This window comes from Ostreococcus tauri, assembly GCF_000214015.3.
Source record: "Ostreococcus tauri WGS project CAID00000000 data, contig chromosome 02, whole genome shotgun sequence".
In the NCBI taxonomy this organism is placed as follows: Eukaryota; Viridiplantae; Chlorophyta; class Mamiellophyceae; order Mamiellales; family Bathycoccaceae; genus Ostreococcus; species Ostreococcus tauri.
In genome coordinates, this window is record NC_014427.2 from 618445 (window position 1) to 643162 (window position 24718).

Here is a 24718-nt window from a genome sequence, read left to right on the forward strand (position 1 = left end):
GTCGATGATTCCTTCGACACAAGTAATTTTACACGATGCGCTACGGTGAACTCTTCGTCTCGCGACCTCTTCAGCTCGGCTCGATGTGTCGCTCGCTCCAAGTTTGCGGAGGTAAAGCCCCGGTCGTCTTGAACGCCAAGTAGGACCTCAACACGTACTTCCCTATCGGCGTGAACTCCTCTCGCCCGTCCTCGAGACTTCTCGCGAGCTCATCCAGGGGCTCCCAAGAAGCCGAACCGGCTTCGACTTCGCCGTCCTCGAACGCGACCTCCGCATCGTTCCGCAGAACGACCTCGAAGCACGCACCCCACACACGCATGTACTTGTCCTCATACGGAAACGTGAACAGCTCCGATACGTTCGCTCCGACGCTCGCGTCTGCTCCGAGCTCCTCTCGCAGCTCGCGTCGCATCGTCGTCGCGTACGCCCCGCCGTCTCTCCCTTGACACGCCCCGCTCGTCACCGCATCGAGCGCCCCCGGCCAGACGTCTTTGCGCATCGATCGCCGCGTCACGAGCGCGGCGTTTCGTCGCAGAACTATCGCGAACGCGCCTCGCCCGAGCGCGCGAGAGGCGACGGTTCGCCTTCGACCCATCTCCCCGACGACGTCATTCTCCTCGTTCACGATCGCCAGCGTCTCCTCCTCCATCGCCTCTCTCTCTCTCGCGCGCCGATGCGTTCGCCGTCGCCGCCACCGCGGCGTCGACGCCCGTCGTCGCGTCGCGCGCGCGCCGAGCGACGCGCGCGATCGCGGCGTCATGTGCGCGTACATCACGACGTGGCGTCCGATGTACGCGCACGGCACCACGTCGGACACCTAAACCCTACACCGACACCGAGGACACACACCGAGTCAGGGGTCAGGACCCACCACGAGTCCCTCGACGGACCCTCGCTTCGGGGTCTCGCGCGCGCGCGCGTGGCAATCGCCGACGCGCGACGCGATCGGCATCATGCACGCCGCGCTCACGTTCTCCAACGCCGTCGCGTCCACCGCGTTCACCGCTCGAGGTGCGCGTCGAACGCTCGCGTCGTCCACGCGCGCGTCGCGAGAGATTCCACGACGCGTGGCGGGACGGAGACGTCACCGCCGCCGGGACGAATCATCCGCCGTGTGCTCGCCCGCGCGCGCGCGCGCGGGGGGGGTAGGGGCGACGACGGCGAAGGATATATTACGCTTCATGTCCACGCGCGGGCTCACGCGCGTCGAGGGCGCGGCGAGCGCGACGCCGAGGGGGGATAAGGATGGCTCGAAGACTGACCCTGGGAACCCTAACTTTTACGCGACGCAGCGAGCGCGTCCAAGCCGGTCGCCCGTGGATCGCTGGTGATCCGTTCGGCGCAGAACAAGGAGGCTCGAGTGCGTTTGTCCCGCAAGGAGCGATTGTACAACAAGTCTCGAAAGTCTGAGATCACGACGCGCATGAAGAAGGTTTTCGTGGAGGCGACGCGCCTGAACGCGAGCTCGGCGGTGAGCGACGCGGACATCGGTGGGCTGGAGAAGTTGATCTCGGAAGCGACGAAGGCTGTGGATAAGGCGGTCCAAAAGGGGGTCTTGCACAAGAACACCGGTGCTCGACGCAAGGCGCGCATGAGCAAGTACAAGCACGAGCTTCGCCAAGCCAAGGGCCTCATGACGGCGTAGGACTTCGACGTCGCGGACCATCGGGGAGGTTATTCATTCATCATCATATCCTTTAGCGCAGAGACGATGCTTGTAACGTATCTTCACACTAGACACGCACGCGGTTGCACCGTGACGTGATGTCACTACGGTCATCGTCGGGAGATGACGCTCGACGCGGAGTCTCCCGCCCCCCGCCCCGCACTTTGAGCCATGCGTGCCGCGCGCGGGCTCGTCGTCCTCACCAGTCCGCGCGTCCGTCGTCTCAATATCGCTCGAACATCCCCGTACATCGCGTCCGACGTCGTTACCGTCCATCCAGACGAGACGCTCGACGTGCTCGGTCGCTCAAAGCTCAAGGCGGTGCAGAGCAGAGTCGGTTACAGGAGCGGCGTCGACGCGTTGGCGCTCGCTTGGCGCGCTCACGCGTCGTCGACGACGAAAACGGACGAGTATGAACGACTGAGGATCGCCGATCTCGGTGCTGGATCGTCGGGGGCGGTGGGATTAGCGTACGCGTTGGCTCGGGAAGCGTCGGTGGTTGCGCTCTTCGAGCTCCAGTCTTCGAGCGTGGAGCGATTGCGACGCACGATCGAGGCGAATCGACGAGCGATTGAAAAGGTTGGGCTCGACGTCGAGGTCATCGAAGCGGATTGTGGGGATTTAGGGGAGGCGGAAGGATTTCGAGGCGCGTTTGACGTTGTGCTGACGAACCCGCCGTATTTCGACGAGTCAAAGGGAACGCTCGCGGGACGCTCAGAGGAGCGGCGCATCGGGCGATTTGAGAGCACGGCGTCGTTAGAAGATTTTTGTACGTTCGCAAAGACGATGTTAAAGGAGGACGGCGGAGAGTTTCACGTCGTCTATCCGTTCTTTCAGCGAGAACGATTAGAGAGAGCAATGGTGGACGTCTTCTGCAACGTGCGCGTGGCGGCATGTTACGACTACCCCGGAGCGGATCGGGCGAGTCTGGTGTTCGGTAGTGCCAAAACCGGTGATAAGTGCGGTAAGATTGAACTTGAACCGTTCGCGCTCCATCATCGGCCTCGAGAGAGCGACGGGAATCGCGCGTACGTCGACGACTTTGAGCGCTTTCTCGCGAAGGTCGCCGAATCCGACGTGTAGAGTTGTCATATTTATTGTATCACGCGTATTGTATCTACCGGTACTTTCTTCGTATCGTTGTATCCATCGTACGTGTAATAGTTCTAGCGTAAGGCTGCGCCTGGATCCTCTCCCGGAGTCGGCACCCACAATCCCGAGTCCACCATGGCTTTCATGTGTTTCCTTGCCTCCTCCATCGGCAACGTGTTCACGTACGCCTTCAGCGCGTCCACTGAACCCGAATCGAACGCATCGCGCATCTCTTGAGGCAACGAATCGTACACAGCGACGGGATCCATTCCCCCTGGACCAAGTCGCTCCTCGACCGGGACGTCCTCGAGAGACATCGGTTGCTCTTTCTCGGCTTCCTCGCGAAGCTTTACCAGCGCGCGCTCCTGAAGCTTCTCAAAGTATTCCTCGAACGACCTCTCATACTCTCTCGAGACGTCCGAGTTCGAATCCAATCGCTTGAAAAATGGCTCCGCCGCGTCTCGATCGCTCTTCTTCCCCGCCTCCGCGAATTCACCGATCGATTTACATGCAAAGGCGACTCTCGCGCACGTCCGCGCCTCCCGCGTCTTCTTTTCCATCTCTAAATACAGCGCCTTTAACAACAAGTATCCCGTCGCGTGTTCTCCCAGGAGGTGCACCTTACCGTTAGAAAACCACTCCCCCATCTCTCCGTACGACATCGACCCGTTTATCGACGCTATTTCGTCTAAATCCTTCTCGTATGCCCGAGTAAACTCCTCGTACGACATCCTCTTCACTCGTTCCTCCTCCTCGGGCTTACACTGCGCCCCGACCAAGGTCTTCTCCGCGCTCACGTAACACATCTCCTCGGCGTTGAATTTCTTCGCTCGCTCCAACTCCGCAATCTCGGATTCAATCTTTGACCGCTCCGCGCGTTTCTCCTCGACGCTCGCCTTGGCCAGCGCGCCTCTTTCTTTCATCTCTTTCATCGTCTCCGCGTCCCCATCTCGCACGTTCTCGAGCGCCTCCGCGCACGCAACCATGGTGCGTTCGTTCTCTTTGATCTCCTTCGTCAGCGTTGACTTTTGAGCCCGTAATGTTTCAATCTTTGCCAATCTCTCCCGCTCCTTGTGTTCATGGTTCTCTCTCTTGATCCTCCGTAAAGTCTGCGCCTCGATGAACTGCGCCCCGGGATGGGAGTCCTCGTCGTCGGAGAGCTCGATGTTATCCCACTTGGAGTAATCGAACGGCTTGGACATCGTCGGATGACAGTGCGCGGGGTGACGTGTGCGGCCTCGCCGCGTCGCGCCGGGGAGGGAGAGTCGGAACGCGCGGGCCGGAGGCTCCGTCGTAGAGCGGTCGTGGCGGATGGGAGCGACAGAGAGGGGAGTCGTGTGAATATATCTATGCACTGCGAAGCATGATCGCGTTACGTCGCGTCGTGAGGAATACGATCGATTGAGAGGTTGCTGGAGGCGAACCGCGACGCTCTCGCGGATGCCGACGGAAAGTTCTACAGGCGCGCGTCATGGGTGATCATGCCGGTCAACCGCCGCGTCATCACGTCCACGGCCTCGTCGATGATGCGAGCGACGAGTTCATCGCACGTAGGAGCGTCGTCGATGAGACCCATGACACATCCAGCGCTCCAGACGCTCGAGTCGGGATCTCCAGTTTCTTGAAACGACTGGCGATAATTTTCTCCGCGAACCAAGTGATGAATGGCGCCGAAATCTCCGGGTTTTACCGCCTCTATCGCGCGCACCTCCTCCGCCACCTTGTTTTTGTACACCCGCTCGTGGTTCTTCACCGTGGTCATCACGAGCGTGGTCTGATTCTCATCCGCGCTTACGAGCGCCTTTTTGATTCCTTCCTTAATCGGCGCCTCCCTCGTCGCCATGAATCTCGTTCCCATGCACACCCCGTCCGCCCCCAGCGCGAGCGCCGCCGCGAGCTGCCGCCCCGTCCCCACCCCACCGCACGCCAAAAACGGCACTCTCAACCGCTCCTGCGCTTTCGCCAACAGAACCATCGCGCCGACGTCATTCGTCCCCGGGTGCCCGGCGCACTCGTACCCGTCGATCGACACCACGTCCACTCCCAATCGCTCCGCCGCCAAAGCGTGCCGCACGCTCGTGCACTTATGTATCACAATCTTCCCCGCGCGCTTAAACATCTCGATGAACGCCCCTGGCGACGCGCCCGCCGTCTCCACCACCGCGCACGCGCTCTCGCAAATCACCCGCGCGTACGATTCGTAATCCGGCGGTCGCAGCGTCGGTAACAGCGTAAAATTAACCGCCAGCGGCGCCTTCCGTCCGCGTCCATCCGTTCGCGTGATCATGCGCAGCGCTCGATCGATCTCCGCCCGCAGCGCCTCGGGCGACGGCTGCGTCAGCGCCGTGACGGTTCCGAGCGCGCCCGCGTTGGACACCGCGCTCGCGAGCTCGGCGTAGCCCACGTGGTGCATCCCACCGCACACGATCGGGTGCTCGAGCGCGGGCACGAGATCGGTGAGGCGCGTGCGCAATTTTGCCCCCATCGAGGCCACGGGCGCGATGGAATGCGGTCCCGAGCGAGGCGGTGTGTGCGTCCTCGGCATCGTCGCGACGCCCTCGACGGCTGTGCGCGACGCCCGGGCGAGGGCGAACGGGTTATGGGGGGTCGAACGACCGCCGCGGCGTCGTCCGCGCTCGCGCGAGCGATGTGGACGCGATGCGGGGCGGTGGTGGACGGGCGAACGATGGAAAAGGTGACGATCGGACGCGGGCGGCGGCTCGACGATGTCTTCAAGCGCGTCGTGCGCGGGTCGAGCGACGCGATCGGACGGCCCAGACGGGACGGAGGGGGTGGTGACGCGTGTGCGCGACGCTACGCGCGCTCGAGCGCGGCGTCGTTGGCGGACGCGCGGTTTCCGGGTGGCGTCGCGGCGAGCGCCGGAGCGAGCGGGACGCGGCCGCGCGAGACGACGTTCGAGACCGGACGCTTAGCGCGATTGACCGACGGCGCGGTGATGGTGCACAGTGGAGATACCGTGGCGTTGTGCGCCGCGACGGCGAGCAGGGAGATCGATAAGGGGAGTTTGGTCCGAGGGTTCGCGCCGCTTCTGGTGGACTATCGCGAGCGGTCGTACGCGAAAGGAAAGATCCCTAACACGTTCACGAGGCGCGAGGGGGCGCCGAAGGAGCGGGAGATATTGGCCATGCGGGTGATAGATCGAGCGACACGGCCGCTTTTCGATAAGAACATCGGGAGAGAGGTGATGCTTCAGTGCGTGGTCATGGCGAGCGACGGCGGCGAGGATCCGGCGGTGCTGGCGGTGAACGGAGCGAGCGCGGCTCTGATGGCGTCGAGCATTCCGTGGAACGGGCCCGTGGCGGCGGTGCGCGTCGCCATCATTCGTGACGGGAGCGGCGAGCGCGAGATCGTGGTGTCGCCCTCGGACGAGGTGGTCGAGAGCTCGGACTTTACGCTCTTTTACGCCGGGAACGACTCGAGGACGCTCATGATCGAGGCGCAGAGCAACAAATCGGGGGGGCTGGAAGAGTCCATGCTCGCCGATGCCCTGCGCGTGGCGCATCGAGCTGTGCGCGAACTGTTGCCGGCGCAAATCGAGCTCGCGAAAGAGATGGGTAAGCCGAAGCAGGAGCTCGTGCCGGCGGCGGTGACGAGCGAGATGAAGGAGGCGGTGTACGCCGCGATGAAGACGCGACTGCTCGCGCTTTATGAGGAGCACATTCAGGACAAACACGAGCGTGGGCGTAAGATGGCTGAATTACAGAGCGAAGTCGTCGCCGAGCTCATCGAGGCGAATCCAGAATGGGCCGAGAGCGTTGACGCGTTGGGCTCGGCTTACTTTCAAACGTGCAGTCGAGTGATGCGCGAGCGTATCTTTGACACGGATACGCGCGTGGACGGTCGAGGACTATACGACCTGCGCGCTCTGGATGGTGTCGCTGGGTTGATGCCGATCGTTCACGGCAGCGCGCTGTTCGAGCGAGGGAACACGCAGGCGTTGGCGACGATCACGCTGGGCTCGCTCGATGACTCACAAAAGTTGGACAACCTGACGGGTCCGACTTCCAAGCGATTAATTTTGCACTACTCGTTCCCATCGTTTTCAGTGAACGAAACCGGTGCAAGAGGTATATCTCGGCGAGAGGTTGGACACGGTGCGCTTGCCGAGAAGTCACTCCTAGGAGTCTTTCCAGATGAAGAGTCTTTCCCGTTTGCCGTGCGTGTGAACACGGAGACGCTAGAGAGCAACGGTTCGTCTTCCATGGCGGCCGTGTGCTCAGGATCGATGGCGCTCATGGACGCAGGCGTACCGATCAAAGAACACGTCGGCGCGATATCGATCGGACTCATCATGGACGAGGACGAGACCACTCGGGAGGTGAAGCGATACAAGTTGATGGACGACATCATGGGTCTGGAGGACGTCTTGGGTGACATGGATTTCAAGATCGCGGGCACGCGCACGGGCGTCACGGGCATTCAGCTCGATTGTAAGCCGATGGGCATTCCGCTGGAAATTCTCATCGAGGCTCTCGATCGCGCCTCGGCGGCGCGGCAAAAGGTCATCGATGTCATGGAACGCGCAGTTAAAACGCCGAAGACGGATGTGAAAGACTCCGCTCCGCGTTTCGGTAGAGCTTCGATTCCGGGCTCACTTATCGGCAAACTCATCGGACCACAAGGTTCCAACATAAAGGCTCTGGAGAAAGATACCGGCTCGAAGGTGGCCGTGTTGAACGACGACGGCGATCTCGCCATCTTCGGCCCAAACAAGGCCTCGTATGACGCCGCCCTGGCGCACATCGAATCGATGAAGAACTCGATCATCGAGGTCGGCAAAACGTATGTGACTACCGTGAAGGATGTGATGCCCTTTGGTGCCGTGCTCATCACGTCGAACGGAGACGATGGGTTGCTTCACGTCAGTGAAATTGCGCACGAGCGAACGGAGAATGTGGCGGATGTGTTCTCTGTCGGCGACGTGGTGGAGGTGAAATGCGTCGCGCGCGAAGGACCGAGCGGTAAAATTAAGTGGAGTCGCAAGGCGTTACTGTCGCTCCCACGACCGCCTGGACGAGAGAAGCCGCGCTTCACAGTGAATAAGAGGCAAACGAGCAGTGAATAGATTGTAAGAATTTGGGATTTTTGGTTGTCAACATTTCAACGTTAATCTCCTCCTTGTTCCAGTAACCAATCATCAACGACGGGTTCGACGATCGCTGCGAACAGTTTCTTACGATTCTTGGTCACGGCTTGGTACAGTTCGCCCAAAACTCTGGCTGAGATGAGATTTTGCTCCTCATTTGCGACGACGCGCATCTCGAACCCGCGTCTACGTTTACGCTGCGGCGCCACGGGCGACTTCGGTGGAGCGATACCGCCCCGGAGCTCCACCTTCGACATCTCTTTATCGAACCAAGCGCGGACGTCTCGCCCATCGTCGACGCGGATGCACGGGAACGGGTCTTTCAAGTCTTCGTCTCCGGCAATGATGGCAGTCGCGGCGTCAAACCACATCGTGATCTCCATATCTCGCTCCGCCGCCGCATCGTCGCCTTCATCACGCGAGAGCGAAACCAGGGCACCGTCAATGTCGCGGCCGTAGTTTTCAAATCGCTCGCGCGCGCTGTAGGGGCCGACGACTCGCCACGCGTCATCCTCTCGGCGGTGAGCCACCATGACGTGCGGAAGCCTTGACACAAGGTCATCGTACGTGAACGGACCGAGCGCGAATTCTCCCCCACGCGTGTCATCCGGCAACCACCACTGTCCCGCGTACGGTTTCGCAGCGAAGAAACGCACGGCCTCGGCCTCTCTCTTTTGAGTTTCCTCCTGTGCCGAGATTTCAGGCATTCGCTCGTCCCGCTCGCTCTCCCGTCTCGCCTCGGCCGCCATAGCCTTCGCCCTCGATTCGCGTTCCTTGGTCACCGCAGCCTCTCGTGCCTCTCGTGCCGCAGCTTCTCGCGCCTGTTGACGATCAAGACCCCCGGGTTTCACGCTCCAACTTACGTCTGACCGATCGCTTTGCGCATCAGCACTCTGCAGTGGCTTAGCTGTGTTCCTCAACTGTTCCGCCACCGCCGCGTTCAGCGCCTCCGGATCGAGCTCCCCGTCCTTACTCGCCCGATCTTCTATGACCCAAAACGGTTCTCGTAGATCCAACGCCGCCGGTTCCTCCGGAAGCGCCCCCTCCTCATCCAGCACCTCGTCGAGTTTGCTCAAATCCGGCCTTGGATCCCGCACTGCCGCACTCACCTCCAACGACCACGTCGTGTTCGTCTCATCCGTCTCTGCCATTGGTTCCCGCATTGCCGCTCGTCCCTTCCGCACCATCTCCCGAGTTGCGCTCAAAATGTCCCGCCAGCCGCGTGGCTTTCGATACTTCTCCAGCGCGATCGCCGACGCGTCCAGCGTGATCCCTAGTGCGTCCTCCTCCGCGCCCGAATTCTCAGTCTTCGACCCAACAACTCGATCATCACCCAACCCCACCGCAAAACCCGGCACCGCGGGCATCGGGAGCGACCCACCGCCCATTTTCAACAACCGCTCCAGCTTTGCATCCAGCGAGCTCGTACGCCGCGTCTCAGCCTCCGTCACCGTCTCTCCTTCCTTCACCTCGCCCCTTCCTCGGTCGAACAACCGGTCGACAATCTCCCCGATCGTCGTCTCCACCCCCGTCGACGCGCACGCAGCGCGCTGCGAGCGAGGCATAAAACCGTCGAGATGCCATCTCACCAGCGCCGCCTCCTCAAACGGACCCTGCGTCTCGCCCTCGAGATCGACGTACGTGTACGACGTCGACGGGTCGGCGACGCGGTCGAGATCGGGAGGGAGGTCCGGGGTGGACATCGGCCGCGCGCGCGCGCGGGGTCGCGACGCGGTTTGAGGTTTTGGAAAATAAAAACTTCTCAGTCTCGTGTCGCGGACGTTGTCGCACACCGCGACGCCCGCGCGTTCGCTCCACGCGAGATTCAACCGAGGGAAAGGCGTTCACGGAAATCTTCCTCGGACGCGGTGCGCGTCGACGCGACCGCGCGGGCGCGGTAGGGCGTTGGATATTTTGATATATTGAGCCATTCAGTGAATTGGCTCGAAGCGCGCGTTAAACGACTTCGTGAAGCGTCAAAACGCGATGGTGGGCGACGCGAGATCGGCTGATGATATCTCTTCCGACGATGCGCCGGTTCGGCCGACGACTGCGTTGACGTCGTCGTCGGCCGTGGACTGTGCGGCGCCGGCGCGCGAGACGTTTATGTCTTCGGCGCGCAGGTACGGAATCGAGCGATCGAAGGCGACATGGAGAGATAGGACGTTTCGAAGCGCTTTGAAAGTGCGACTGGGGGCTATTTTAGTGGCGATGGTGACGGAGGGGATGATGGGGTCGTACGACACGTCTCGAGGATTGGGCTGGGACGCGAAAGCGGGCGCGGCGTGCGGGTTTGTGTGTCGGCGCGCGAGCGCGCTTGCGGCGTGGGACGGCGTGCACTTCACAAACATCGCCGTAAATGGATATGAGTTCGAGCATCAGCACGCCTTCTACCCGGGTTTGCCGTTCGTGATACAACTATCGTCTCGCTTCGTGCGTTTTGTGACGCGCACGATATTGCTCAGAAACATACCGGAGACGTGTTTAGCGAACCTCGCCGCGATCCTGTTCAACACCATCACGTTTGCGTTAAGTGCTACGGCACTACACTCTCTGTCGAAGACGATGCTGAAGAATGACGGCGTCGCCGAGGCGGCGGCGCGACTGTACATAATCAATCCAGCTAACATCTTTTACGGGAGCGCATACACCGAGAGCGGGTTCGCCTGGGCACAGTTCGCCGCTGGATCAGTGTTAGAAGAGAACACGATCGTACTCGCTGGTATTCTATTCGGCGTGGCGACAGCGTTTCGCTCGAACGGTGTTTTGAACGTCATCATTGTGCTCTCGCACATTTCTCGAGAGGTGTTCCTCACGTTACGCAATAGGCAAGATCAGCGTCGGCACTTCAAAGCCGCGCGATGGATAAAACGCGGATTCATCGCGCTCATATTAGTAGTGTTCCCACACTACCTATTTGCGCGCTTCGGCGAAGCCAGATACTGTCCGTTCAGCATCAAAGTGAAGCGGCCGTGGTGTCAAAATCGATCGTGGAGAAATCTCTTCGGCCTGATCCCGAGCCCCATGTACTCCTACTTGCAGCGACATTATTGGGGGCTCGGCTTCATGTCGTCGTATCACGCGAGAAATCTCGGAAATGTCATTCTCGGCGCGCCCGCGATCGCGATCGGGGCGTATCTGTCGCAATGGTTTCTTCGCGAGCGCGCGAGGCGCAGCGCCGCCTTCGTCAAGGAAGACCATCAATTCTTCGTTTCCGCGTACTACCTGCAGTTGGCGGTGATGACTCTGATCGCGGCGACGTACATGCACGTTCAGGTTGCCACCAGGTTCCTGAGCACGTCGCCGGCGATGTATTGGGGATTAGCGCACCTCGGCGCGAAGAGTCCAGCGCTGCGTCTCGTCGTGACGACGTACTCACTCGCGTACGCCTTCGTCGGCGTCGCCCTCTTCGCGAGCTTCTACCCGTGGACATAGAACGCGAGTACGAATCATCGTTTGTAATCTACATCGCTAGTAAAAACCTACCGCCGAAGCCGCGTCGTCAAAAGTCAATTTTTCCATCCTGGACTCCCGAGCGCCTCGCCGAGTGTCTTCCCCGCGTCGCCCGTCTTCAACCCATCTCGAATCTCTCTCGCCTCTTTCACCGCCTTTCTCAGCGCCTCGATCGTCTCCCGCTTCTCATCGATCATCACCCGCATCCTATACTCCAAATCTGCCATCGCTTGCGCCGGTCGCATCACGTCGTTGATCGTCCGGTGCGCGTTGTTCAGAATCGCCGCGCACGCGTGCGCGCTCCCATCGCTCATCCCAGGCGCATCCACGCAATTCCGCAGCACATCGACGTACCGTTCGCACGCCGCGTTCGCGCACTTCACGATCTCCTCCCGCGCGTCCGCCGACGCGTCGCACACCACCGGATGCGCGAACTCGGTTCGTCTCGCGATCTCTTCCCACGTCGCATCGTCGTGCGTCGCCCCGAACGCGGCGTGCGTCGACCCTCTCTTCGGCGGTCTCGGCGGTGGCAACCTCGCCGCCGCGTCGTCGCCGTCGCACAGGACGTAAAACGCGGGCGGCGGCGGGAAGGGCGTCGCGCTCGTCGGCATCGCGCGGTGCGTCGACCTGTGGCAGCCCAGAACGACGCCGCCACCGTGACATCACCGCGCGTCGACGGGCGATCGATGGACGAGGGCGAGGCGCTCCTCGCGCGCGCGCGCGGCGGCGACGTCGCGTCCACGGCGAATCGCGCGCGCGAGACGTTGGACGAACGCGTCGCCGACGACGATGGTGTTGCGCTCGCGGATCGACGCGATGGGCGATGGCGACGGTCGACCTACGCGCTGGCGACGTGCGCGGTGACGATGGCGTTCGTGGTCGGTATGCTCGCGGTTGGGCGCGCGGTGGGACGCGCGAGGGCGGTGTCGGAGACGGAGACGAGGACGGCGACGCGGGCGCGGTTGGGCGCGCGGGCGCGGCGAGGGGGGGGCGGCGCGCTCGGAAGAGCGACGAAGGACGCCGTGTTCCTCACGTACAGTGATCGCGTCGTCCCAGGGATGTGCGTGAGCGGAGAGACGGCGGCAATGTCGGGAATAGCGCTGCGAATGCTCGGCTCAAACGCGAGAGACTCCGCGAGATTCGACGTCGAGCGCGTGAAGAACCCAAAGACGAAGAAAGTTTTCGCGTGGCTCAAGGCTCTGACGGATGATGACATGCGAAAAGAGCTCGGGATCGGGGACGATACGATCGTTTCGCTCGGCGACGCGTCGGACGTCATGTACGTGCAAAACGTGGAGGAGGTCCTCCGGCACTTCAAGGACATCGAGCTCGAGAGCGGGGGAGCGACGAAGAACCTCGTCGTGGCGAGCAGCGAGAAAAATTGTTGGCCGTGGGTCATCAAGGGACGCGAGAGGATACCGGGCGGGTTCGAGGCGTGCAAAAAGTATCCCCGAGACGTCGGCTCGACGTACAAGTACTTGAACTCTGGCAACCTGATCGGTCGGGCGAAGGGCATGGCCGCGCTCCTGAGCGACGTCGTTGCGCGCATGAAAGACGTGAACGAAGACGACCAGTTGATCCTGGCGAACGCGTTTTTACGTCAAGTGGAGTCGAGAACGAACAAGACGAGTGCAAATCCGGCGTACACCATTACGCTCGATTACCAGCAACACCTCTTCGCACCAGCCTGGGACACCGCCATGGAGAGCAAACATTTCGCGCAGTACGGCAAGAACACCGTGTACTACGATCGAAAATACGCGCACGTCGTGAACACGGAGACGCACACTCTACCGACCATCTTGTCCTTCAACGGGGACAAATCGAACCTCTACGTCGTGGCGCGTCACTTCATGAGACACCACGCCAAGCATCCGAGGTATCAAGAAATAAAGGACGTGATATCCGACGAGTATCAGTGGTTTAAGAATACGTGTGAGGACATCATTTCAAAAGTTCTCGCGGGCGAGACCGTGGAGAACACTAAACCGAAGCACCGCGGCGGAGGACGCGCACCGTAGAGGCTCGCACCGCCGCATCGTTTTTGTAGCTCATAGACTCAATTTACAAATCGAAAACTATCGACAGACCTCCTCAGACTCGCCTTCGCTCTCGGCCACGACGAACGCGACGCCGTCGCTCGTATTAAATACTCTTTCCCGCTCTTCGGATCGATCCAAATCTTCACCAACTCTACCGCCGCGCCAAACCGCCCGGCCGTTCCGCCGCCCACCAAAGTCTCAATCTGATGTCCCTCGCACGCGCGATCCCCCACGCGTACCTCCACCGTCTTTTTCCCGATCGTGCGCTGATTCGGCGCGCTCTCCGCCCGCAATCGCGCGTCCTCCTCCAACGTCCCGTACCTCTCTCGCGCGCTCAGCTGCTTTACGTCGGTGATAAACACAGCCAACGTGCTCGCCTCGTCGTTGAAATCCTTAAACGACGCATCCACGCCCACCGAACGCGCCGAAGAGACGTCCTCCAGTGCGCTCCACCCGCTCGGCCACTCGAGCGCGTACGGACGCGGCGACAGCGAATCGCCGTCGCTCTCAAAGACGTTCCAACCAGACGCGCTCTCGACGCGCGTGAACCCATCCTGGGCGTTCGCTTCGCGCGCGCGCGACGCACAGACGACGCTGAGGAGTATGCGCGCGACGCACACGCGTCGATCGAGCGCGAGAGCGCGCGCGCGAGGCGTCGAGTCGTCGAAAGCGATTCGGTCGGTCCCAGACCGCGTCGAGACTTCTCGACGCGCGCGGCGCGCCTCGGACGCGGCGAGGGGGGTCGTCCAGCGCGCGCGCGTCGCGTCTCGACACTCGACGCGAAGGGGCGATAGAGCGGCGCGCATCGCGACCGGAGAGGCACGGAATAGCGAAGAGAAGACGAATCGACGGAAACGATGGAGAAACACGCGCGCGAGCTGGCGCTGCGCGCGGACGAGCGTCTGACCGCGGCGCGCGCGTCGACGGTGATCGGAAACGTTGGAGTCACACCGAATACGCGGTTTCGGGGATTCTTGCGAGACGTCGCGAGGGCGCTGGCGTCGCAGGGAGGAGCGGGGCCGACGCGAGACGCGCGAGACATGCCGAGGATGTCCGACACGTGTTTGAGAGCAAGCTTACACGTCGCTTTGGTTATTCCACACGACAGAGGTAAGCGTTTGAGAGTGATTCAGCCTTGGTTTCGTACTTTTCAGTCGTTCACGGGGTTGGATTGTTTTCGTTCACGTGCGTTTGACGCTGACGTTTCGCATCGTAGGGAATAAGCGTGTGGCGATCGACGAGGATACAAACTTCACGAAACTCCTGGCGAAACGAAACTCAGAGGCCGACAGTTATCTCTTCGCGTCGAAAAAGTTGAGTAAGTCTGAGCGAAAGGGTGGTCTTGGGGCGAAGCACGAGCGCGTGACGACGAGGAGCGTGGACGAAGACGAGAAGCCGATTCCGAAACCGCTGCAGTCACAGCAAGGAGCTTCAAAACCCACGACGTACGCAACTAAAGCGGGAGCGGGAGCGGGAGCGGGAGCGCAAGGGTCGTCATCATTATCATCACCGTCGAAGTCGACGCAAAACGGCGGCGGCGGCGGCCGTTCGCTCGGACCGCTCAACTCCCAGGCGCGACGCTCGCAGAGGCGCGAGCGCGAGCGACACGCGAGCGACGCCGCGTCGCCGTCCTCCGCCGTGACTGACGTCGATCGATTCGCTCGCGACAAAAATCGTGATCCTGTAGTCTTCCCCGCCTTCCGTCGATCGCCGCACGGCGCCATCGGGGATAAGTTCCTACCCACCTCTCGCGAAAGAGACGGCGTTTCGCCTGAATCGCCCAACCGCGCCGCCGGCCGTCGATGACTGCCCTACACCTAGCGAACTCACTTCATCACCTCCGCGGCGCATCACGCATGAAATTACACGTCGGTTTTCAATCATGCATCAACGCTCGCCCCGTCAAGCGCGCGCGTGGTACATCCAGAACCTCCGGAACGCCTCGCGTCTCAATTTGGCACCGGTGGGCCATCGGGCTCGCTTCAAGTCGTTAAAGGCACGCGTACGTCGAACATGACGGCGACGCTCGACGCCGACGCCGACGCCTCCGCGGATGGTACGCGTTAGATCGACGCGGTCTGGACGTCTCTACATCCGAAGCGACGCCGCACCGCGAACAGACGCGCGTCGTCGACGAAATCGCGACGAACACGGTCGATCTGAGACAACGATGAAAACCGAATGGATTTCAGCCCACGCGCGACGACTGACGATGATCCGACGGCTGTGATGCGCGCAGTGGACATGCGTTCGTACGAGAGCGCGGATACGAACGCGTCGCGGTCGGCGATCGGAACGAGCGATGACGAGGGGAGCGATAGCGAGGCGATGTTCGCGCGCGCGGCGGCGGTGACGCACGATTGGCTTTGCGATTTCGAGTCGTTGAGAAAACGGGGGTCCAAGGCGCACGGCGAGACGTTTACGTGTGGCGATGCGAAGTGGCGGTTGATGATGTATCCGTTCGGGACGGAGCGCGTTCGGGCGGAGTCGTTGGATGACTGCAGCGTGAGCTTGTTTTTGGACACGGTGGACCGGCCGCGGAGGGAGGACGAGCTGAGCAAGGAGTGGCGGCGACACTGTAAGTTTGAGCTCCAGATGCTGCATCCGAAGGACGCGTCGATGATGGTGTCAAGGGACGCCACGCACTCGTTTTGCGAGACGGAGTCGGATTGGGGGTTCACTTCATTTGTGTCCAGGAAGGATGTGTACGAAAAGGGATACGTCGACGCCGAGGGATGTGTGACTTTTCGAGTCATTATCACGCCGTGCGAGGAGCACGAGGTGGAGAGAATCGGAATGCAGAACAATGTCTGCAGCGAGTACGACTCGCGTAAGGAGACGGGCTTCATCGGGTTGAAGAATCAGGGCGCGACGTGTTACATGAACTCGCTCCTGCAGACACTCTATCACATTCCTTCGTTTCGACGCGCCGTCTATCATATGCCGACGAACGAAACGGAGGAGGCGCACCTTTGCATGCCATTAGCATTGCAGTCAGTCTTCTACTGCCTGCAGTACGCGAGTGAGGGAGACGTGAGCACGGAGGACCTCACACGGTCGTTTGGATGGGACTCGTACGACTCATTCATGCAGCACGATGTGCAGGAGCTCAATCGAGTGTTGCAAGACAAGCTGGAGGAGCAAATGAAACAAACGTGCGTCGAAGGCACCATACAAAAACTGTTCGAAGGCCACACGACAAACTTCATCGAGTGCATCAACGTGGACTATAAGAGTGAACGCAAGGAGGAATTTCTCGATCTTCAGTTGGACGTGAAGGGATGCAAAGATATTTATGCGTCTTTCGACCGCTACACGGAGATAGAGAAATTAGATGGCGATAACAAGTACCGCGCCGAGGGCTTCGGCTTGCAAGACGCACGCAAAGGTACTCTGTTCCACAACTTTCCTCCGGTGCTGACGATTCAGCTCAAACGCTTTGAGTACGACTTCAATCGCGACACGATGGTGAAGATCCACGATAGATACGAGTTCCCCGAAGAGCTTGATCTGGACGTCGGCGACCGGAAATACCTAGTTCCCGACTCCGATAAGAGCGTTCGGAACAAGTATAAACTTCACAGCGTCCTAGTGCATAGCGGTGGCATCAACGGTGGCCATTATTACGCCTTCATTCGGCCAGATTTACAAGATGAAGACGCGCAGTGGTACAAGTTTGATGACGAGCATGTGACGAAAGAGTCCACCGAGAAAGCAGTGATGGACCAGTATGGAAGCGGTGGCTCAGTTCCCGTCGATAGTGATATGGAGGCGGATGACGATTCAACAAACGTGCGTGTTGCGCCCAATTTACGCTATGCAAAGATGAGCAGCGCATACATGCTGGTGTATGTACGAGAAAGTGACATGGATCAGATGATGTGTGATGCGAATAAATGTCACCTCAGCGCGCACCTTCAGGCGCGTTTCGCCGGCGAGCAGGCGGAGAAGGAACGGAGAGCGCTGGAGAAGGCTGAGGCACATCTGTACACAGTGATCAAGGTTTTGCAGAAAAAGAGTATGCAAGAGCAGATTGAGACGGAAAAGTTCTTCGATTTGGGTAACTTCGACAGCGAACACGCAGTGAGATTCCGCTTACCGAAGAAAACGACTTTCAAGAAGTTTAAAGCGCTCGTGGCCGAGGAGCTCGGCGTGCCCGTTGCGCGTCAGCGATACTGGTTGTATTCGCCACGACGAAACAAGACTAGCCGTCCGGTGAGCGTCATTCCAGAAGAAAAGTTACCGCACGATGCGACGGTAGAGAACATGCGTGTTAAGTTCGGATCGCCAAATCGGTCGTACAATCCCATGGGTGAGTTCAGGCTTTTGCTTGAGGAATTCGACGACAAAACAGAGTGTTATGATCTCAGGCGCTGCATCTGCCTTCACCTGAAGGTTTACAATCCGTTCGAGGCTCGTCTTACTTACGCCGGAAGCTTTTACGCGAACGTGGATGAAACGCTCCACAATAAGTTGAGAGTGATCAAGGAAATGGCTGGAATCGATCAAGAATCGAAAGTGCTTCTGTTTGAAGAAATCGCCTTCGTGCACGATTCGGCAATTCAAGTCGATTTGATAAGTCCACATCAGATTGAGAACTTCGCGCTGATGGACGACAAAGAGAGCAAGGATAGTTTGCAACTAGGAAACGGTGACATCTTGGTCGTTCAACCGGACGTTACCGAGGTCATGGAGGAGACTCTGAAGTTCCCGAATGTTGCTCAGTTTATGGAGTATCGCCACAATCATCAAGTCGTCATTTTCCGCGACCTGGCGGAGTCAAAAGTCGATAAAGTGCGGCTCGAGCTGACGAAGTTGATGAGTTACGATCAAGTCGCCGAGGCTTTGGCCGATGCAATCGAGTTGTCAGATCCCATGCGTCTGCGCTTCACTGCGTACAACGTGTACACTAATGGTCCGAAGAGTGTGAGCTACAAGTTCCGAGGCATGGACAATTTGGTTCAGATGCTGGACAACCAACAGAGTGAGGTACTTTACTACGAAGTTTTGGACATCCCCTTGCCCGAACTCGAGCAGTTAAAGACACTCAAGGTGTCGTTCCACGCGGCGAACACGAAACTGGTTCAGGAGTTTCAGTTGCGTCTGCCGAAAAACGCGACTGTGCAGGACGTGTTGGAAGAGATCAAATCCCAACTCGGCGATAAGGTTGGCCCGGATCGAAAGTTACGCTTGCTGGAGTTGTTTTACTCTCAAATTTACAAGGTTTTCGACGAGGATAAGGAGATCGCTGACATCAATGATCAGTACTGGACGCTGCGCGCCGAGGAAGTCCCTGAAGACGAGCCTGAGACGGACAAGCTCCTCAGGGTGTACAGTATTTCGAAAGATTTGTCCAATCCGTCGCAGTTCCACTGCTACGACGAACCATTCATGGTTCGCATCTCAGAATCAGAAACCTTCGGTGCGCTCAAGGAGCGCATCAAGAACAAGCTCGAGGTGCCGGACGAAGACTTCGCCAAGTGCAAGTTTTACGCGGGAAACGTCCCGAACCGCTTCGAACCCCTGAGTGACGATGACGACTTGCTCCTGTCCACCAAATTCAATCGAGTCGACAAAGACGGCTTCTTAGAGTCCATCTTGGGCATCGAACGCGACGTCAAGGGCCCAAGACGTCCCGCGAGTCGACAAGGCAAGACCACGGGCGGGTTCGAGCGCGCGATCAAAATCCTCTAGGCAAACGTCGAGGTTCGACTGTAATTCCACACACAAAACGATTTGATACCCTTCACGCGCTCTTGAATGCGAAAACCGCATGCGTCCCTCTCTTTCCAGCGAGTCCGCACTCAAAAGAATAATTGACGCACGCTAGCGTTCGTTTTCAACGTCGATACAATATGTGTGTGTTACCCATACACAAGACGCTGATCACCGAGACAGAAAACAGTAAAAACAGCGCGACGTGAGTGAACGCGCGGCATCGATCCGTCTCTGTTCGACGCGTCATGGCTACGTACGTCGGCCCCCAAGCGCGCGAAGGCGAGCTCGTCTTCGGCGTCGCGCATATCTTCGCGTCGTTCAACGACACTTTCGTGGTACGTCTCGGATCTCCTTAGAGAAGCGACCGCGCGTTCGAGACGGAGAGGCGAAAGCCCTAGTGAGCGCATGATCGCGCTTTGTACGACCGTCGACGTCCGTGCAACGTCGACCGTGTGCATCAAAGGCGTGGAAACATCGATCGTGACTCTTCTTCGTTCGATTCGAGCGTGTACGACCGGAGACTGACCTCGCGCGCGTCCGTACACCCAAATCACAGCACGTCACGGATTTGTCCGGTAAGGAAACCCTGAGCCGATGCACCGGCGGGATGAAGGTGAAGGCGGATCGCGATGAATCCTCTCCGTACGCGGCGATGCTCGCGGCGCAAGACGTCGCGGCGCGATGCAAGGAGCTCGGAATCACGGCGTTGCACATCAAGATGCGCGCCAAGGGCGGTAACAAGACGAAGTCGCCGGGTCCGGGCGGCCAGAGCGCACTCCGGGCGCTCTCGCGCAGTGGCATCAAGATTGGCCGCATTGAGGACGTAACGCCGACGCCGACGGACTCTACTCGTAGAAAGGGTGGTCGCCGCGGTCGTCGTTTGTAGGCGCGCGGCCGGGGTCGCGGCCTTTCGTAGCACCACTACTAGCCAGTTTGTGAGAGGAGGTCATTTCATACTTCAAGGAGCCGTCGCAATTTCTAAATATCCTCGAGCTCGCGGCGACGCGCAAACGATGCGATCTGATGATACAGCCTGGTTACACGACAAGATTTGACGCGATGTTACGCGCTGGTTACGGACGAAAGCGCGACGAAGACTCAGTTCACCGTGGTCAAGGAGACGGAGCCGACAACGCGCAAACGGAGCGCGCCAATCTCACGAAGCGGTCTGCCGTACAGACTGTCCACCGGATCCTTGGAAAACGCCAGTTTCCAGGTGCATCTCCGAGGAAGCGTCGACATCTTGGGAGGATCGATAGTGGGAAGGAGCACTGCGGCGCCCACGCTCTCATCCTCGCTCCCATAATCGTTCACATCGTCCTCCGCCGAGTCTTCCAGCACAGCCCCTGGGGTCTTGGGCAACGGGCTGTGCCCGGGACCGAGGCGTGATTTACTCGACATCGGCGATTTTACGGTCTCAACGTTCGTGAGATCCGCGAAAGGCGCCGTCGAGCGCATTGGAGACACGACGACATCCTCGAACCAGCGCATGGCCGCCGCCAGGCGCGGCGTACTCTCGGGCTGAATCTTGGGCGAAAATGGTGACATGATGAGCGATTTAATGCTTGCCGCGCTCTTTGCCGCGAGTTCGCGCTCGATACTATGCTTTTCCATGATCAAACGGGCGAGGTCGTCCTCATGTTGTGCGATGACTTCGTCCAGGTGGGCGGTTTCCTCGCGATACTCTGCCAAATCAACCTCCAACTCCTCGTTCACGCGCTCGAGATCGATCAGCCTCTCCGTCATGACGCACGCCTCCGATCTCAACCGCTCGATCTCCACCCTGTGCTTCTGCGCCGTCGCCTCACTCTCCTCGTACATCTTCTTCAAAGCCTCCTCGTGTCGGACCGCCGCGTGCACCAGCGCGTCACGGGCCGCGTTCGCCCTCGCCTCCGCCGCCTTCGCCCGCGTCTCCGCCTTCGATCGCTTCTCATCAGCATCTTTCAAATTCGCATTCTCTCTCCTCAAAACGTCCAATCGCTCCTTTGAGACCGCGTTCATCTTGGCCCTCGCCTCGGCGTCGGCGCACGCCACCGTGAGCGCCTCGACGTGTCGCCTGAGGTGTCGCAGTTCCTCCTCTCGATCGTCCGAATCCACGGACGACGTCTCGACGGACGATTTTCGTTCACACGCGTCGTCGATCACGTTCGCCCGTCCAACGTCGACGCGATTCAGCGCGCGGCGGAACCACTCTCTCGCGGTGCGTCCACTGATCTCTCTCACGCGCGATGCATCGCGCGCTCGAGGCGCGTCAGGGGAGTCCCACGGACCCATCGCGCGTGAATACGCTCGGAATTAATGCCTCGACCGGTTTCGAGCGCGCACGCGCTCGAGAGACGCGCGCGCGTCCGCGTGTGCGCGCTCGAGCGTCGACGCGACCCGACGGTTCCGTTCCCCTCTCGTCATAGCGGTGGCGTCACGCGCGAGTACCTTTATGGCGTCGTTTTATACGAGACACGCGCGCCACACCGCGAACGATCGTCCGCGACCGTCGCTCGTGTCCATGCGGTCGCGCGCGCGGCGTCGACGACGACGGCACGACCTCGCGCGCGTCGCCGTCTGCCTCGCGTCCGTCGCGAGCGCGTCGGGAGCGGGCGGGGATGCGACGGCGAACGCGGATGACGACGGGTCCAACACCCAGGCGGGCGCGACGGACGCGCTCTTGGACGTCGTTCGAGTGCGCGTGCGCGCTTCGGAGGCGATGACGGCGTCGGCGCGCACGGCGCAGACGTTGGAGGCGTCGCTCTCGGCGGCGATCGGGGAGCGGGAGGCGTTCGAGGCGTTCGAGGCGTTCGCGACGACGCGCGGGTTGAAGCGAGAGTACTGCGGGAGCGAGAAAGCGTGGCCGTGCGAGGAAAGTGAGCGCAGGGCGAAGATATTCGCAGAGAATTTTAGGGTTTTAAGTGAGTTGGAGGCAACGGCGTCGTTGGGCGATGAAAGTAGGCGGCATCATCATCATCATAACGACGGCGACGACGACGACGGCGAGCGCGACGAGTCAAAGTCGTCGAAGGTGTCCTCTCGGGTGAGGTTCGGGCCCAATCTGTGGAGCGTCAGGACCAAGGAGGAGTTTGAAAAGAGTATCGGAACGCTTAAACCATCGCCCACTGAAGAGCGCGATCGGAGTAAGGAGAAGAAGGATGGCTGGCGCAGGATGCACCAGGAGTTTCTCAGACGAAACGAAGACATTTGGAAAAACGAGAGGAGCAGCGAGGGTGACTTGTTCGACGCCGAAAACCTTCCCACGCACTGGGATTGGCGCGACGTCGGCGGAGTGGGCCGTGTGTGGGAGCAGGGCTTGTGCGGCGGGTGCTGGGCGTTCACCACCGCAGCGGCGGTGGAGGGTGTGCACTACATTTGGACCAAGGAGCCGGTGACGCTGTCGCCGCAGATGTTGTTAGAATGCGATCCGATCGATCAAGACTGCGTGGGTGGGAACATGGTGACCGGATACCAGTACGCGGTGATGAAAGGCGGGATATCAGCCGCGGGAGATTACCCAGTGCATCCGTACACTTTGAAGACGAGCGAGGTTGGTCCGTGCAGAACGAACACGGCTCGGAAACACGCCGCCTCCATCGACGACTACATCATACTGGATAACGACTGGAAAGATTTAAAGTCAGCCATCTACATGCAGCCGGTTTCCGTCGCTGTGAACGCGCTCGGCGCACCGTTTAGATTCTACTCGGGAGGCATATTGACGTACGACGACTGCCAGCCAGACTGGAATCGGTCGCCCAACTTGATAAACCACGCCGTTGTGGCGGTCGGTTACGGACACGACGATGATAGCGATTTAGATTACGTCATCATTAAAAACTCTTGGGGGGAAAACTGGGGCGAGGGCGGGTATGCGCGCATCGCCATTCAGGGCGAAGCGTACAACGCAACGTGCGGTCTCCTCATCGAAGCCGTCGCGCCATTGAAACTGAGCAACCTGACGTACGCCGATCCGGATTACATTCAAGGCCTGGACGACTTCATCGACTGGACGCCGAAGATGGACGTGAACACGGTGGGTGGCATCGTCTACGTCGTCCTGACAGCCGTCATCCTCGTTGCCGCGCTCTCCATGGGCGTCCTCACCGTCATCTCGTGCATGACGGAAGACGACGGATACTACTACAGCGATCTGGACTACGACGAGTATGACAAACACTTCAATGTCAAGGACCAAAAGTTCGGTTCCGAGCGCGATCTCTCCGGGCTCTCCGTCGCTCGCGAGCGCTCTCGATTCGAGGCCCACAGCGAACCGGTAACCGGTCTCGAGTACGCCGGTCGATCCGGCCGAGATCCAAGAGATCAGTACGACGTTGTCCCCGTCCGCGACACACTCTAGCATAGAGAATCTTTCGTTCTCGCGTCGTACTTTTGATCAAAAATCATCCTAGCCGACCTTGCCTCCGCGTCGTCGCACGTCGCTCGCTCATCCCCTCCCCGGTCGCCGCACTCCAAGGCGCATCATGCCGCCCGCGCTCCCGTCCGCCACGCGCGTCAAAAAGTTCGTCATCGACAACTTCTTGGTCTGCGGCTTTTCTCTCGCCCTTCTCTTCGGTCTCACCGTTCCCGCGGCTGGCAAAGAGCTCGCGAGTTGGGAGGTCAGCTCGTGGAGCGTCACGCAAACGATCTGCGTCGTCGTCATATTCATCATATCCGGGGCGACGCTGAAGACGGAAGAGATCTCCTCGGCGCTGGCGAGCGGACGACGGGCGTACGTCTACGGCGCGGTGTCGATTTTAGGTCTCACGCCAGTGTTGGGGTTCTTGGCGGTGTGGCTGCCGTACAAGCCGCGGGAGTATCGGTACGGTCTGGCGTTGTTCTGTTGCGTCCCGACGACGTTGACGAGCGGGGTGACTTTAGTGCGTAACGCGAAGGGGAACGTGGCGCTGGCGATGATGCTCACGGTGTCGACGAATTTGATTGGGGTATTCACGGTGCCGTTTTATTACAACGCCGTCGTGGCGTCCGGGCCGGCGTTGAGCGGAGCGGTCGAGCGATCTTTGACGAGCGAGATGACCAAGCAGGCGATCAAGTTGTTGGTTAAGTTGATTTTTACGATACTGGTGCCGATTGTGTTCGGGAAGTTGGCGAGGGAGAGCTGGCCAGCGCTCTCGGCGGCGGCGACGAAGTACAAGCAGGAGCTCACGCTGACGAACAACTCGTGTCTCATCATTGTCGTTTGGATGTCCATATCTAAGAGCTCGAGCGAGTTGAAGAGTACTGATGCCGGTACCATCTTCGCCGTGATGTTTGCTGGGATAGTGTTACACTTAGTGATGCTCGGGATCAACTACGTCGGGACGCACGCGTTCGGCATCTGCGGTCCCGAGCGTGTCGCGAGCGTCATGATGTCCAGTCAAAAGACCCTACCGGTGGCGATGACCATAATCTCCTACCTTCCCGAGGACGTCTTCGGCTCCCCAGGTCTCATTGCCGTCCCATGCATCGTGTGCCACATCACTCAACTATTCATGGACGCGCCGCTCGCGAGTCACCTCGCGATTCGCTCCGACGCCAAGCTCGCCGCCGCCCAACCCCCCACCGCCGCCGTTTGATCGCTCTTCATCTCGATCGTTGTATATCACGATTTTTTTCATCATTTTCGCGTGTATCCATCATCTTCTATCCTGTGCTGCT

The 24718-nt window shown here is 59.8% G+C and overlaps 17 protein-coding genes across 17 annotated transcripts; 10 read left to right on the plus strand and 7 right to left on the minus strand.

Annotated features, from left to right (window-relative positions):
- Positions 1–70: 70 nt before the first annotated feature.
- On the minus strand, positions 71–649 carry OT_ostta02g03130 (NUDIX hydrolase domain-like; the record flags this gene model as incomplete). Its single annotated transcript, XM_003075107.2, has 1 exon — positions 71–649. One exon carries the CDS (start codon positions 647–649, stop codon positions 71–73), a length of 579 nt encoding a protein of 192 aa, XP_003075155.2.
- Positions 650–953: 304 nt separating this feature from the next.
- On the plus strand, positions 954–1645 carry OT_ostta02g03140 (Ribosomal protein S20; the record flags this gene model as incomplete). Its single annotated transcript, XM_003075108.1, has 2 exons — positions 954–1011; positions 1293–1645. The coding sequence occupies 2 exons, from the start codon at positions 954–956 to the stop codon at positions 1643–1645; spliced, it is 411 nt and encodes a 136-aa protein (XP_003075156.1).
- A 192-nt stretch (positions 1646–1837) lies between these two features.
- On the plus strand, positions 1838–2749 carry OT_ostta02g03150 (DNA methylase, N-6 adenine-specific, conserved site; the record flags this gene model as incomplete). The annotated part of the gene is made up of 1 exon (XM_003075109.1): positions 1838–2749. One exon carries the CDS (start codon positions 1838–1840, stop codon positions 2747–2749), a length of 912 nt encoding a protein of 303 aa, XP_003075157.1.
- Positions 2750–2832: 83 nt separating this feature from the next.
- Positions 2833–3960, minus strand: OT_ostta02g03160 (Cdc37, C-terminal; the record flags this gene model as incomplete). The annotated part of the gene is made up of 1 exon (XM_003075110.2): positions 2833–3960. One exon carries the CDS (start codon positions 3958–3960, stop codon positions 2833–2835), a length of 1128 nt encoding a protein of 375 aa, XP_003075158.2.
- Positions 3961–4214: 254 nt separating this feature from the next.
- OT_ostta02g03170 (2-nitropropane dioxygenase, NPD) lies at positions 4215–5303 on the minus strand (the record flags this gene model as incomplete). Its single annotated transcript, XM_022985099.1, has 1 exon — positions 4215–5303. The coding sequence occupies one exon, from the start codon at positions 5301–5303 to the stop codon at positions 4215–4217; it is 1089 nt and encodes a 362-aa protein (XP_022840787.1).
- A 102-nt stretch (positions 5304–5405) lies between these two features.
- OT_ostta02g03180 (Polyribonucleotide nucleotidyltransferase) lies at positions 5406–7844 on the plus strand (the record flags this gene model as incomplete). The annotated part of the gene is made up of 1 exon (XM_003075112.2): positions 5406–7844. The coding sequence occupies one exon, from the start codon at positions 5406–5408 to the stop codon at positions 7842–7844; it is 2439 nt and encodes an 812-aa protein (XP_003075160.2).
- Positions 7845–7885: 41 nt separating this feature from the next.
- OT_ostta02g03190 (GYF) lies at positions 7886–9568 on the minus strand (the record flags this gene model as incomplete). The annotated part of the gene is made up of 1 exon (XM_022985100.1): positions 7886–9568. One exon carries the CDS (start codon positions 9566–9568, stop codon positions 7886–7888), a length of 1683 nt encoding a protein of 560 aa, XP_022840788.1.
- A 283-nt stretch (positions 9569–9851) lies between these two features.
- Positions 9852–11300, plus strand: OT_ostta02g03200 (GPI mannosyltransferase 2; the record flags this gene model as incomplete). The annotated part of the gene is made up of 1 exon (XM_003075114.2): positions 9852–11300. One exon carries the CDS (start codon positions 9852–9854, stop codon positions 11298–11300), a length of 1449 nt encoding a protein of 482 aa, XP_003075162.2.
- A 74-nt stretch (positions 11301–11374) lies between these two features.
- OT_ostta02g03210 (Mediator complex, subunit Med7) lies at positions 11375–11929 on the minus strand (the record flags this gene model as incomplete). The annotated part of the gene is made up of 1 exon (XM_003075115.2): positions 11375–11929. One exon carries the CDS (start codon positions 11927–11929, stop codon positions 11375–11377), a length of 555 nt encoding a protein of 184 aa, XP_003075163.2.
- A 255-nt stretch (positions 11930–12184) lies between these two features.
- Positions 12185–13339, plus strand: OT_ostta02g03220 (unnamed product; the record flags this gene model as incomplete). The annotated part of the gene is made up of 1 exon (XM_022985101.1): positions 12185–13339. The coding sequence occupies one exon, from the start codon at positions 12185–12187 to the stop codon at positions 13337–13339; it is 1155 nt and encodes a 384-aa protein (XP_022840789.1).
- A 38-nt stretch (positions 13340–13377) lies between these two features.
- Positions 13378–14166, minus strand: OT_ostta02g03230 (Mog1/PsbP, alpha/beta/alpha sandwich; the record flags this gene model as incomplete). Its single annotated transcript, XM_003075117.2, has 1 exon — positions 13378–14166. The coding sequence occupies one exon, from the start codon at positions 14164–14166 to the stop codon at positions 13378–13380; it is 789 nt and encodes a 262-aa protein (XP_003075165.2).
- A 51-nt stretch (positions 14167–14217) lies between these two features.
- On the plus strand, positions 14218–15166 carry OT_ostta02g03240 (unnamed product; the record flags this gene model as incomplete). Its single annotated transcript, XM_022985102.1, has 2 exons — positions 14218–14547; positions 14585–15166. The coding sequence occupies 2 exons, from the start codon at positions 14218–14220 to the stop codon at positions 15164–15166; spliced, it is 912 nt and encodes a 303-aa protein (XP_022840790.1).
- A 207-nt stretch (positions 15167–15373) lies between these two features.
- Positions 15374–19054, plus strand: OT_ostta02g03250 (Ubiquitin carboxyl-terminal hydrolases family 2; the record flags this gene model as incomplete). The annotated part of the gene is made up of 2 exons (XM_022985103.1): positions 15374–15416; positions 15600–19054. 2 exons carry the CDS (start codon positions 15374–15376, stop codon positions 19052–19054), a joined length of 3498 nt encoding a protein of 1165 aa, XP_022840791.1.
- Positions 19055–19323: 269 nt separating this feature from the next.
- OT_ostta02g03260 (Ribosomal S11, conserved site) lies at positions 19324–19964 on the plus strand (the record flags this gene model as incomplete). The annotated part of the gene is made up of 2 exons (XM_022985104.1): positions 19324–19413; positions 19635–19964. The coding sequence occupies 2 exons, from the start codon at positions 19324–19326 to the stop codon at positions 19962–19964; spliced, it is 420 nt and encodes a 139-aa protein (XP_022840792.1).
- Positions 19965–20176: 212 nt separating this feature from the next.
- On the minus strand, positions 20177–21352 carry OT_ostta02g03270 (unnamed product; the record flags this gene model as incomplete). Its single annotated transcript, XM_003075121.2, has 1 exon — positions 20177–21352. One exon carries the CDS (start codon positions 21350–21352, stop codon positions 20177–20179), a length of 1176 nt encoding a protein of 391 aa, XP_003075169.2.
- A 427-nt stretch (positions 21353–21779) lies between these two features.
- On the plus strand, positions 21780–23420 carry OT_ostta02g03280 (Cysteine peptidase, cysteine active site; the record flags this gene model as incomplete). The annotated part of the gene is made up of 1 exon (XM_003075122.2): positions 21780–23420. One exon carries the CDS (start codon positions 21780–21782, stop codon positions 23418–23420), a length of 1641 nt encoding a protein of 546 aa, XP_003075170.2.
- A 124-nt stretch (positions 23421–23544) lies between these two features.
- On the plus strand, positions 23545–24636 carry OT_ostta02g03290 (Putative sodium bile acid cotransporter; the record flags this gene model as incomplete). Its single annotated transcript, XM_022985105.1, has 1 exon — positions 23545–24636. The coding sequence occupies one exon, from the start codon at positions 23545–23547 to the stop codon at positions 24634–24636; it is 1092 nt and encodes a 363-aa protein (XP_022840793.1).
- Positions 24637–24718: the final 82 nt, after the last annotated feature.